We start from the raw sequence: 13,161 nt of genomic DNA on the forward strand, positions 1-13,161 counted from the left end.
CGTGCGCGTGGTGACAGCCTGCAGTGGCTGTGCCGTGCTTCATGGCGGAGGCTGCTCACGGACCCGGCCCTTCGGCCAACTCACGCGCCCCCCCCCCCCCCCCCCCAGCGCCCCCAGCCCCGAATAATGACCCACCCTTGCCCGCGGATCGGCACTCCCCCGACTAGCGCCGCTGGACTGAGTCTACATCCGCCACGCCGAGTTCCCAACGGGTGAGACCACGCGTGTCCCACACCGTCGGGAACTTTGCCAGTCGGCGTGGAGCATCAGGGAGTGGGCCTCGGGCAATGTCTTGAGGCCGTTGATACAGCGCGCGGTGTACTCCGAGAGTACGGCGCTTTGGAGGGGCGGAGCATCGCAAAAGCAGCGCCGCCCGCGATTTGATTGTAAACTTGGATTCTCCAGCTAGTCGCTGAATGCGATTTCGGCGATGCCAACCGGAGAATCCAGACCACTATTTTCCCCTAACACCTTAAGGTGCTCCTTAAAACCTACCTCTGGGACCTATCATTTGGTCATCAGTCCTAATATCTCTTTGAAAGTCTTGATGTCAGATTGGGGTGGATAATTCTCGTGCGTAAAGCACTTTGGGACAATTTACTATGTCAAAGTAGAAATGTAGATTGGAAATTGTTGGTAGAATTTCCTCCTTGAGCTGGTGGCTGCAGCATCTCCCCAATGTGTAAAGTTTCTCATGGCGGGATGGTGTATGATCCAGATCTCCGGTTTGTTGTTCCTGCTCATCATTGTACTTTATGGCCATATAATTTCTCTCAACAAAGAAATGTACAGCACAGGAACAGGCCCTTCGGCCCTCCAAGCCTGCGCCGACCATGCTGCCCATCTAACCTAAAACCTTCTACACTTCCTGGGTCCGTATCCCTCTATTCCCATCCTATTCATGTATTTGTCAAGATGCCCCTTAAACGTCACTATCGTCCCTGCTTCCACCACCTCCTCTGGCAGCGGGTTCCAGGCACCCACTACCCTCTGTGTAAAAAAAACTTCCCTTGCGCATCTCCTCTAAACTTTGCCCCTCGTACCTTAAACCTATGCCCCCTGGGAGAAAGCTTCTGACTATCCATTTTGTCTATGCCCCTCATAATCTTGGAGACCTCTATCAGGTCGCCCCTCAATGTCCGTCATTCCAGTGAGAACAAACCGAGTTTATCCAACCTCTCCGAAGTCTCCACATCCTTCTGGTAGTATGGCGACCAGAATTGAACACATTGGGCGGGTTTCTCCGGCAACTGGCCGGATGGCCCGACGCCGGTGCCAAGAGCGGCGCGAACCACACCGCCTTCGGGCCGACCAGAAGGGGTTGGCACCGCGCCAACCAGCGCCGAAGGGCTGGCGGAGTTGGTGCATGTGCAGAACTGCCGGCGTGTCCCTGCGCATGCGCAGGGGGGTTCTTCTCCGCTCCGGCCATGGTGGAGCCCAACAGAGGCCGGCACGGAAGGAAAGAGTGCCCCCCCCATGGCACAGGCCTGCCCGCAGATCGTTGGGCCTCAATCGCGGGCCAGTCCACCGTGCCCCCCCCCCCCCGGGGCCGGATCCCCCCACGCCTCCCGAGGACTCACCTAGCCGGTCTACAAGACAGATCCCACAGCGATGGACCTTGTCCATTTCAGGCCGGCGGGACTGGGCCAGGAAACGACGGCTGCTTGGCACATTGGCGCCAGGAGAATTGCCGGGGGGGCCGCTGCCAACGGCCCTCGCCCAGCGCGGCGTAAATCCTGCCCCTGCCCAAAAACCGGCGTCACCCACACAAACACGGGGACAATGTGCAAACTCCACACGGACAGTGACCCAGAGCCGGGATCGAACCTCGGACCTCGGCGCTGTGAGGCACCAGGGCTAATCCACTGCGCCACCGTGCTGCCCTGTCAATTCTCTGAAGGGTTCTACCATTCACTGTATATTCCCTACCTGTATTCGACCTTCCAAATGCATTACCTCGCATTTGTCCAGATTAAACTCCATCTGCCATCTCTCCGCCCAAGTCTCCAAACTATCTAAATCCTGCTGTATCCTCTGACAGTCCTCATCGCTATCCACAATTCCACCAACCTTTGTGTCGTCCGCAAACTTTCTAATCAGACCAGTAACATTTTCCTCCCAATCATTGATATGTACTACGAACAGCAAAGGTCCCAGCACTGATCCCCGCAAATTGCCAAATATCTGACTCATGACATAGGTTAAAATTAATGTTTAAAACTTACTGTGGATTTCATTCAAAATATTGTGCTAAGAATTATGCTGAAAACCAATTTAAGATTGTCAGTCAGGCTCGCACTTGTGCGCACTAGAAGCCACATGTGTTTACACACACACGGCCTTATCCTTTGCAGCCAGATGGAGCATGTTCACACATTGCACCTTTCTCAACTAGACAAAACTTGGGGAACCTCCGTCCTCTGATTCATTCCCCGGGGCAATGCCTTGACCAATCCGAGTCAACCAGCCCAGTTTGAATATAAACAAAGCTGGGCAGCGAACTGCTCCGTGCTGTATTGTCCATGGCAACACCTCCACCAATTAGAGTCCACTTGCCAACCAATCAGCACCCTCTTCTCATTGTTGTTCTCCGGTTACAGTTTATTAATTCCTTGCCAGCTATCCTGAGAGCAAGACGAATAGCTTTGATAGCATGTCTCTTTTTTCAATAATACTCCAGTTCTGTACTACTAAACCGCTATTCATAAAAACATACATCTGATAAAACAGAACAAGTAGGAGACCCAACAAACTGGATTGAAATATTCTCTAAAAGTATTCTTTCAACTGACAATTTGTTTTATTACTAACTTGAAAAAATAGTGCTAAATTCTCATGTAATAAACACACAAAGTCTTAAAAAATTCACAAAGACATCTTTAATCGTTTAATGTTAGAAATTACTGCAAGTAGCTTTCGCAGCCGATCTTTCATTCATTTTCTCTCACTTGGCTTTTGTGCAGTCAGTCGCTCGCACACTCTCGCTTTCGCGCAATCTCGCTCTCTCTGCCGATTATTTTCTCCCAGCTCCTGTCAGCACATTCTGTCGGTGCTTGCGAGCGGGTTGCATCTTGATGTGGTTCCTACCCTGCTCCTGTGAACTGCAATACCTCAATTGCATGATGACAACCTCAAGTTGCCTGGATTGCCGGCTCCTGTTGATGTTTCCTGTTCACGTTGGTCGCAGTTGAAGTTTTCAATCTGCTCCTGTGGCACTTGCGGTAGGTCGAGACCACATTGACAACCTGTGTTGGTCCTGTGGCCGAGAGATATAGATCACTGAACTAGTAAACCACTGGTCCCTGATGATTTCAATACAAAATCGCCCTGTGGCAGGCATGGGTGGGCTGAAAAACTTTAGTAACCCCTTTAAGGGTTTGTCTCTTAGTGGGCGGTACGGTGGCGCCGTGGGCCAGGGACCCGGGTTTGATTCTGACCTTGGGTGACAGTCTGTGTGGAGTTTGCATTTCTCTCCGTGTCTGCGTGGGTTTCCTCCGGGTGCTCCGGTTTCCTCCCACAGTCCAATGATGTGCAGGTTCGGTGGATTGGCCAGGCTAAATTGCCCCTTAGTGTCCAACTTAGGTGGGGTTAGAGGGATAGGGTGGGGAGTGGGCCTCTTTAGGGTGCTCTTTCGGAGTGTCAGTCAGACCCGATGGGCTGAATGGCCTCCTTCTACACTGTAGAAATTCTATGTCACAGGGCAACCAGGCAGAACATTTGCAAATTGCATTGATGGTAGGGTGATGCTGCGGAGAGGGAAAAAAACAAACATCACTTTCAGCGTAAATTATACCAAAAACGCTGGAATAATTCTAAGCTTTCATAGAATCCCTACTGTGCAGCAGGAGGACATTTGGCCCTTCCAGTCTCCGCCAACCCTCTGAAAGGGGTTCTATTCTATCCTTGTAACCCCGGTAATCCCACTTAATCTGCACATCCGGTTTCCTCCCACAGTCCAAAGATGTGCAGGTTAGGTGGATTGGCCATGCTAAATTGCCCCTTAGTGTCCAAAAGGGTAGGTGGGGTTACTGGGTTAAGGGGACAGGGTGGAGGTGTGGACTTAAGTAGGGTGCTCTGTCCAAGGGTTGGTGCAGACTCGATGGGCCGAATGGCCCCCTTCTGCACTGTAAATTCTATGATTCTATGAGGAAACCCTCGCAGACAAGGGGAGGAAGTGCAAACTCCACACAGACAGTCACCCGAAGTCGGAATCAAACCCGGGTACCTGGCGCTGTTAGGCAGCAGTGCTGACCACTGTGCCAACGTGCCGCCTGAAGAAGAGTCATACGGGCTCGATACACTAACTCTCCTATCTCCACCGGCGGTGCCAGAGTTTTCCCAGCATTTTCGGATTTATTTTCGATTTCAGCATCTGCAGTGATCAGCTGTCATGTTCAGCTTTTTGTGCAGTTTGAACCTGTGTTTGGACAGATTTTTCTGTGTTATTTTGGGAGTGGGGGGGGGGGGGTCCACTGGGGGAGGGAAGCTGACGCTGAACACTTACATTGTGGTCAGAGTTAATGAACCAGGCAGTTCGGGGACCCAGTTGAATAAAGGTCGACTGCTGGCCACTATTCTAACAGGCTGGTTTGAATCTATTTTTCAGATTAGTTTTCAATCACAAGATTAAAATAAATTTATATCCCTTGACAAAGAACAAAGAAATGTACAGCACAGGAACAGGCCCTTCGGCCCTCCAAGCCCGTGCCGACCATGCTGCCCGACTAAACTACAATCTTCTACACTTCCTGGGTCCGTATCCCCCTACTCCCATCCTATTCATGTATTTGTCAAGATACCCCTTAAATGTCACTATCGTCCCTGCTTCCACCACCTCCTCCGGCAGCGAGTTCCAGGCACCTACTACTCTCTGCGTAAAAAAACTTGCCTCGTACATCTACTCTAAACCTTGCCCCTCTCACCTTAAACCTATGCCCCCTAGTAATTGACCCCTCTACCCTGGGGAAAAGCCTCTGACTATCCACTCTGTCTATGCCCCTCATAATTTTGTAGACCTCTATCAGGTCTCCCCTCAACCTCCTTCGTTCCAGTGAGAACAAACCGAGTTTATTCAACTGCTCCTCATAGCTAATGCCCTCCATACCAGGCAACATTCTGGTAAATCTCTTCTGCACCCTCTCTAAAGCCTCCACATCCTTCTGGTAGTGTGGCGACCAGAATTGAACACTATACTCTAAGTGTGGCCTAACTAAGGTTCTATACAGCTGCAACATGACTTGCCAATTCTTATACTCAATGCCCCGGCCAATGAAGGCAAGCATGCCGTATGCCTTCTTGACTACCTTCTCCACCTGTGTTGCCCCTTTCAATGACCTGTGGACCTGTACTCCTAGATCTCTTTGACTTTCAATACTCTTGAGGGTTCTACCATTCACTGTATATTCCCTACCTGCATTAGACCTTCCAAAATGCATTACCTCACATTTGTCCGGATTAAACTCCATCTGCCATCTCTCCGCCCAAGTCTCCAAACAATCTAAACCCTGCTGTATCCTCTGACAGTCCTCATCGCTATCCGCAATTCCACCAACCTTTGTGTCGTCTGCAAACTTACTAATCAGACCAGTTACATTTTCCTCCAAATCATTTATATATACTACAAAGAGCAAAGGTCCCAGCACTGATCCCTGTGGAACACCACTGGTCACAGCCCTCCAATTAGAAAAGCATCCTTCCATTGCTACTCTCTGCCTTCAATGACCTAGCCAGTTCTGTATCCACCTTGCCAGCTCACCCCTGATCCCGTGTGACTTCACCTTTTGTACTAGTCTACCATGAGGGACCTTGTCAAAGGCCTTACTGAAGTCCATATAGACAACATCCACTGCCCTACCTGCATCAATCATCTTAGTGACCTCCTCGAAAAACTCTATCAAGTTAGTGAGACACGACCTCCCCTTCACAAAACCATGCTGCCTCTCACTAATACGTCCATTTGCTTCCAAATGGGAGTAGATCCTGTCTCGAAGAATTCTCTCCAGTAATTTCCCTACCACTGAAGTAAGGCTCACCGGCCTGTAGTTCCCTGGATTATCCTTGCTACCCTTCTTAAACAGAGGAACAACATTGGCTATTCTCCAGTCCTCCGGGACATCCCCTGAAGACAGTGAGGATCCAAAGATTTCTGTCAAGGCCTCAGCAATTTCCTCTCCAGCCTCCTTCAGTATTCTGGGGTAGATCCCATCAGGCCCTGGGGACTTATCTACCTTAATATTTTTTAAGACACCCAACACCTCGTCTTTTTGGATCTCAATGTGACCCAGGCTATCTACACACCCTTCTCCAGACTCAACATCTACCAATTTCTTCTCTTTGGTGAATACTGATGCAAAGTATTCATTTAGTACCTCACCCATTTCCTCTGGCTCCACACATAGATTCCCTTGCCTATCCTTCAGTGGGCCAACCCTTTCCCTGGCTACCCTCTTGCTTTTTATGTACGTGTAAAAAGCCTTGGGATTTTCCTTAACCCTATTTGCCAATGACTTTTCGTGACCCCTTCTAGCCCTCCTGACTCCTTGCTTAAGTTCCTTCCTACTTTCCTTATATTCCACGCAGGCTTTGTCTGTTCCCAGCCTTTTAGCCCTGACAAATGCCTCCTTTTTCTTTTTGACGAGGCCTACAATATCTCTCGTTATCCAAGGTTCCCGAAAATTGCCGTATTTATCCTTCTTCCTCACAGGAACATGCCGGTCCTGAATTCCTTTCAACTGACACTTGAAAGCCTCCCACATGTCAGATGTTGACCTATGTGGTAATACCAGGTATTGCAGTACCTGAGAGGTGGATGACCATTGGCTAGACCTAGGAGTCTACCATTGGGAAGCTCCGCCCTGAGAGGCGGGGTATAAGAACCAATGCCGTCCCAGCAGCCTTCAGTTTCTGTATCGAAGCTGCTGGGTACAGTTCTAGCAGATTAAAGCCGATTAGTTATGACTCACCTTGTCTCGGGAGTAATTGATTGTGCATCAACCTATTCATCAATTAAACAGCAACAGTGAGGTACACAAAAAGGGTTTTATTTCCCTACCCCATCTTTGGATGTTACCCTTTTCGGAAAGCAGTGTTGTTTCTTTAATGTGTACCTAATTAGTTTTCTTGCTTCCATTAAAATGCTTATTAAATGACGCCTTTAATGCCTCACTTGCCTTGACCTACTGTTGAATAAACTCATTGGAAGCTTTCATTGCAAAGCTAGCATAGCCGAAGCAGGTTGGCATTCGATCCCATTGATGTCAACCATGTCACTTAAAATTCATCAGCAAGAGTGCGTTTTATATTCTGCAGTAAATGTCTGACTTTAAGGACCTTGTACTGTGATGTTCTTTCAGCACGGCGGCACAGTGGTTAGCACTGCTGCCTCACAGCTCCAGGGCCCCGGGTTCTCCCCGTGTCTTCGTGGGTTTCCTCCGGGTGCTCCGGTTTCCTCCCACAGCCCAAAGATGTGCAGGTTAGGTGGATTAGCCGTGCTAAATTGCCCCTTAGTGTCCAAAGGGGTTGGGGGGGTTTGCTGGGTTGTGGGTATGGGGCAGAGGTGTCGGATAAAGTGGCGTGCTCTTTCCAAGGGCCTGTGCAGCCTCGATGGGCCGAATGGTCTTCTTTTGCACTGTTAAGTTCTATATCTCCCCGTGTGTGCGTGGGTTTCCTCCGGGTACTCCGGTTTCCTCCCACAGCCCAAAGATGTGCAGGTTGGGTGGATTGGCCCTGCTAAATTGCCCCTTAGTGTCCAAAAAGGGTAGGTTTCGTTACAGGGATAGGGTGGAGGCGTGGGCTTAAGTAGGGTGTTCTTTCCAAGGGCCGGTGCAGATTCGATGGGCCTTCTGCACTGTAAATTCTATGTAAATTCTATGATTCTATGTAAATTCTATGATTCTAAGCTTAAAACGTATTCAACAAATATTTGGTCCTTTTTATGCTTATCACATCGACTTTTATTTCCACAAAATACATTGACGAATAGGTTTTAAACCCACATATGTGTTACGTGCAACGTCAAGGGAAGGCGAAGAATGGAATTTTTTGTTCATTGTGGTTTAGTTGCATCTGAATTAATTTTCAGCACTGACCTTTGAGAATGCCTGTATGCAAATGAGGTTCATTGTGTATCTGGACTGTCACCAAATGTAAACAATACTGTTGGAGGGTCAGGTTTCCGATCTCGGTACGGGAGGGTGAATGATATCAGCTGTTACTCGGCTTTTCAAAGCAAGCTCGTGCAACTGCACTGACGTGGCTTTTTTCTGAATGCAGATTCTGACTCTGTGGACTCTCTGAGTGGGTTTGAAACTGTCACGAGCCAGTCGACCGAGGACGAACCTTTGAACTGTAGCAATACCGAGAGGTCAACTATGTCGGAGCAGGAAAAGCACAGCAGCGGTCCGTCACAAGCCAATGGCATCACAAAGTACAGGTGAGCCAGTAAGCCAAACACTGTGGATCGCAGCTTGTTAGATATTATCATCATTGTACCTAGGGCTCCTAACCAAACAACACGTGGGGTTAGAACACAGCATCTGAATAAAAGTGAGAAAGTTGGACTTAATATTCTGTTTCATGGAAGATGAGAAATGTGGAAGCAAAGGAATTGGTTTCTCCATTACATTTGCAGCTTTTAACGTACTCAGCACAGCTTTTAAATAACATGGAAAACATGTTATGCAAATATTAGTCAAGTGCCCTTTGCTGAGCTGTCAAGGAAGAGAATTTAGTCCATCTAGAATTGTTATTAAACTTGTGAAATGTTTGATGTCAAGGTTACAGAGGTGGAAAATGATTTTTATTTTAGTCTGAACATGCAATTTTAATTTCTCCTTTTTATATATATATATTTAAATTTGGAATCATTTAATCTGCCTCATGATAGGGATATTTGGTAGTTGCCAAGAAGACAGGTTGAGTTGAGAATATTTTGGCCAAACTGCTAAGGGAGAAGAAAATGTTTAATCGTAATGGACTGCAGGTGTGGAAATGTGCAGAACATGTTTTTATCTTGTTTTTATTTTTATTTTTATTTTTAACCTTGTCGCACGTTTGAATGACTAATTCGATCGCAAGGCCTAAATTTTAATGAACTGTAAAAGATACTTTGATCTCTGGTGTCACCAATGGTTTCCATTCTGTTGGTGATCTGATTACCTCGTAGTTGCTTGGGTACTGTTATTTTTAATTATAGTGTGTTGGTATTTAATTATGAGAAATAGAATTTAGAATATCGCAAATGCTAAACCGTAAACTATTATGCCAAGGTTTTCCTGTCTTGCTGTACATTAGTTTGAACAAGTGACATTATTTGTACAGTGTGATTTCAAAACCGCAAGGTGGTTAGCACTGCTGCCTCACGGCGCTGAGGACCCGGGTTCGATCCTGGCCCCAGGTCACTGTCCGTGTGGAGTTTGCACGTTCTCCCCATGTCTGCGTGGGTCTCACCCCCACAACCCACAAGATGTGCAGGATAGGTGGATTGGCCACGCTAAATTGCCCCTTAATTGGAAGAATGTTTTAAAAATTAAAATGATTTCAAAACTGCAGTCTAACTGATTCAAGTCAATTTCTGATTTGGTGGTATGAATTGGAAAGTATTCTGATTGCGTACCGTCTCGAGCAGAGTTCATACGCAATACAAACACAGCGTTAATGAGATTAGACTATTGGCAGCTTATTTATTGATGAATTTGCATGTTGAACAATGTGTGGGTTGTCACCACTAGATCATGGAATGTTTCCAATTCTCATGCCTAATTGCCTGAGTGCTGATGGGGCATGGCCATTGTTGAGGCATCCATAATTAAACTCTTTGTTCTTTCCCCAATGTACTCCCTAAGAACAGGGGCGCGATGATGTAAATTTCTCCAGCACTTTCACTGGCTGCTAAGTAAACTTGTCAATTTCTGTTAAATTATGGGGCAACTGCTGTTGTGGGAGCACATTTGTGACTCATGTCAAATAGATTCCCTAAGCTTAGCTGAAACTAAAGGTCTTCAACCCATCTGGGTGGGCAGATTCTAACACCAGGTGCAAAGGGAGAAGGATTGTGGGTTAATTCCACAGCCTCCTAATCTCAAATCCTCATCCTTTTCTTCCCAATCCCTCCATGTTATTTTTTTAAATATAAATTTTAGAGTACCCAATTATTTTTTCCAATTAATGGGCAATTTAACGTGGCCAATCCACCTATCCTGCATATCTTTGGGTTGTGGGGGTGAAACCCACGCAGATATGGGGAGAACGTGCAAACTCCACTCAGACAGTGACCCAGGGCCGGGATTCGAACCCAGGTCCTCAGCGCCGTAGGCAGCAATGCTAACCACTGCGCCACCGTGCTGCCTTCCCTCCATGTTCTTAACTCTCCCCATCACCTTCTCCAGTCCTTCAAACCTCTGAGATATCTGTGGCCGTGCCTGAGTCCTGAACTCTGGAGTTCTCTCCCTAAGCCTCTCCGTTTCTCTACCTACCTCTACCCTCCTGAAAGGGCAGCACGGTAGCATTGTGGATAGCACAATTGTTTCACAGCTCCAGGGTCCCAGGTTCGATTCCGGCTTGGGTCACTGTCTGTGCGGAGTCTGCACATCCTCCCCGTGTGTGCGTGGGTTTCCTCCGGGTGCTCCGGTTTCCTCCCACAGTCCAAAGATGTGCAGGTGGATTGGCCATGATAAATTGCCCTTAGTGTCCAAAATTCCCCTTAGTGTTGGGTGGGGTTACGGGGATAGGGTGGAGGTGTTGACCTTGGGTAGGGCGCTCTTTCCAAGAGCCGGTGCAGACTCGACGGGCCGAATGGCCTCCTTCTGCACTGTAAATTCTATGATAATCTATAGCCTTTGGCTCTAGCCAGGTGTCTGCTCACTGTGTGTCTTGGTGCCAAATTCTGCTTGATGATACTCCTGCAAAGTGTTTTGGGCGACTTACTACCAAGATGCCATAGAAATGCAAGTTGTTGTTGTCGGAACAGCAGGGTGGTGCTTTTTTAAAATCAATTTGTTACAATAGAATAATGGCAAATATCAGCAAAACCATTTTGCACATTTGATGAGGTAGCATTGCAGAGTTTTCAAGAAAAATAAATAAAGTTCATTGCGACAAATGAACAGGCAAAATTAAATGTGAATGTTTTACCATTGAAATGCCCCGAAGCTTAGTCATTGGGAAGGGATGAAGCAGCCACAGATATCATTGAAAATATAGGTTTGGGGAAAAGATGTTGCAGGGTGCAAGAGTTAACACTGAGTGTTCAAGAGTGCGATGGCAGATTGGATGGAGACTGCGTCACATGGTGGAGAGGATGAGAATGGAGAGAGAGCGCAGAAATGTAGGGTGGGTCAGCATTAGGAGAGTGAAGCTGTGAGCTGGGTCACGAGGCTGACGGAGATTGCAGTGATGAAGTGGAGTCAGGCCACAAAGGGATTTGCAAAAGCGGATAAGGATTATGTCATGTGTTTGCTCCAGATGGCAGAAAACCGGTCAGCAAGGACAGGGAGAGAGTTTAGCAGAGAATGGGATGGCAGAATTAGGGAAGATTCGCAGCTCCTGCAGGTTGGAACCTGGGACGTTGTTGAGGAAGATGTTCCAAGTGTTTGAAACTGGGCATGTTTAGCACAGGGCTAAATCGCTGGCTTTGAAAGCAGACCAAGGCAGGCCAGCAGCGCGGTTCAATTCCCGTAACAGCCTCCCTGAACAGGCGCCGGAATGTGGCGACTAGGGGCTTTTTACAGTAACTTCATTTGAAGCCTTCTTGTGACAATAAGCGATTTTCATTCATTTCATAAGGAAGTTGTGACTGAGGCTGGGCAGGGCTGATATTAGGAAATGGCAGTGAGCAAGCGAGCTAACTGGTTGTGCTCATCACAATATCACGCAGGACACCAGAACTGTGCCCCATCGCATTCAGCTTGGGTGTGCAGCCAGCAAGTTTATGATTGGAGCCAAAGAAAGTAGTTTTGGCGTTGATAGTTGCAAATTGTGACTGATCCTGCACAGGCAGTTCGGCAGCACTGAGTACAAACATCAGTTTAAATACTCTTCAGAAATCTGGCTCGAGACCACAATCATGGGACTCCTGCAAAGTGCGAGAAACAGCTGAGCTAACATTTTATGGTGCAAGATAATCGTAGCCAGCCTGATGTTTTAGCCTTCAAGGCTGGAGGTTCCCCATAAATGTTTGGGTTTTGAGTCATCCTCAATACAAAAATGCCTGGGATAGATTCTCATCTCAAAGCACCTGTCCTCCATTTTGACTATTTTGCATGGAATGGGCCCCAGATATTTAGGAATTTCAGCATTTAGGATTAGGCTGTTTAGAGTTTTAGGAATAATTAGGAAGAGGGCTTGATAGGGGAGATCATGGAATTTACAGTGCAGAAGGAGGCCATTCGGCCCATCGAGTCTGCACCGGCCCATGGAAAGATCACCCTATCTAAACCCACACCTCCACCCTATCCCCGTAACCCAGTAACTCCATCTAACCTTCCTGGACATTAAGGGGCAATTTAGCGTGGCCAATCCACCTAACCTGCACGTCTTTGGACTGTGGGAGGAAACCGGAGCACCCGGAGGAAACCCACGCAGACACGGGGAGAACGTGCAGACTCCGCACAGTGACCCAAACTGGGAATCGAACCTGGGACCCTGGAGCTGTGAAGCAACTGTGCTAACCACTGTGCTACCGTACTGGGTAGACACAGAGAGATTGTTCCCGTTGGTCAGGGAATCTAAAACATTGGGGGGAGGGGCGCAGTCTTAGGATAAAATTGTTTAGGACTGAGATGAGGAGAAATTATATCACCCAAAGGGTTCTGAATCTTTGGAATTCTGTACCTCAAGAAGGTTGTGGATTTTCCACTGTTGATTATTTTTAAGGCTGGGCTAGACGGTGCTTTGGTCTCTCAGGAATTAAGGAATGTGGGGGGTGGTCAGGAAGGTGAAGATGAAAACCAGGAACAGCCATGGTCCTATAGACTGGTGGGGCAGGCCCAACAAGCCCGGGTGGCCTACTCCTATTTCTTTTGTTCCTAACTTGTTTTCTCATTCAGTCTTACACTGACAAGAAAACAAACAAACCACTTTTGGTCCCCCCCCCCCAAGGACAAAGCCCTGTTTGCGTACGTGGAAAATCTTTCTCGTTGCAGTTTCAGAACAAAAAAGTACAAT

General features: G+C 47.7%; 1 protein-coding gene across 3 annotated transcripts in view; it reads left to right on the top strand.

Moving 5' to 3' along the window:
• osbpl1a (oxysterol binding protein-like 1A) overlaps positions 1 to 13,161 on the top strand; it is a 298,479-nt gene that overhangs the window by 203,643 nt on the left and 81,675 nt on the right. For all 3 annotated transcript variants that reach the window (XM_072468513.1, XM_072468514.1, XM_072468515.1), the window contains one exon: positions 8,272 to 8,431. In XM_072468513.1, coding sequence (XP_072324614.1) covers positions 8,272 to 8,431 — 160 coding nt within the window. The remainder of the gene's footprint in view (positions 1 to 8,271; positions 8,432 to 13,161) is intronic.

Source organism: Scyliorhinus torazame, chromosome 11, assembly GCF_047496885.1.
Source record: "Scyliorhinus torazame isolate Kashiwa2021f chromosome 11, sScyTor2.1, whole genome shotgun sequence".
Taxonomy (NCBI): Eukaryota; Metazoa; Chordata; class Chondrichthyes; order Carcharhiniformes; family Scyliorhinidae; genus Scyliorhinus; species Scyliorhinus torazame.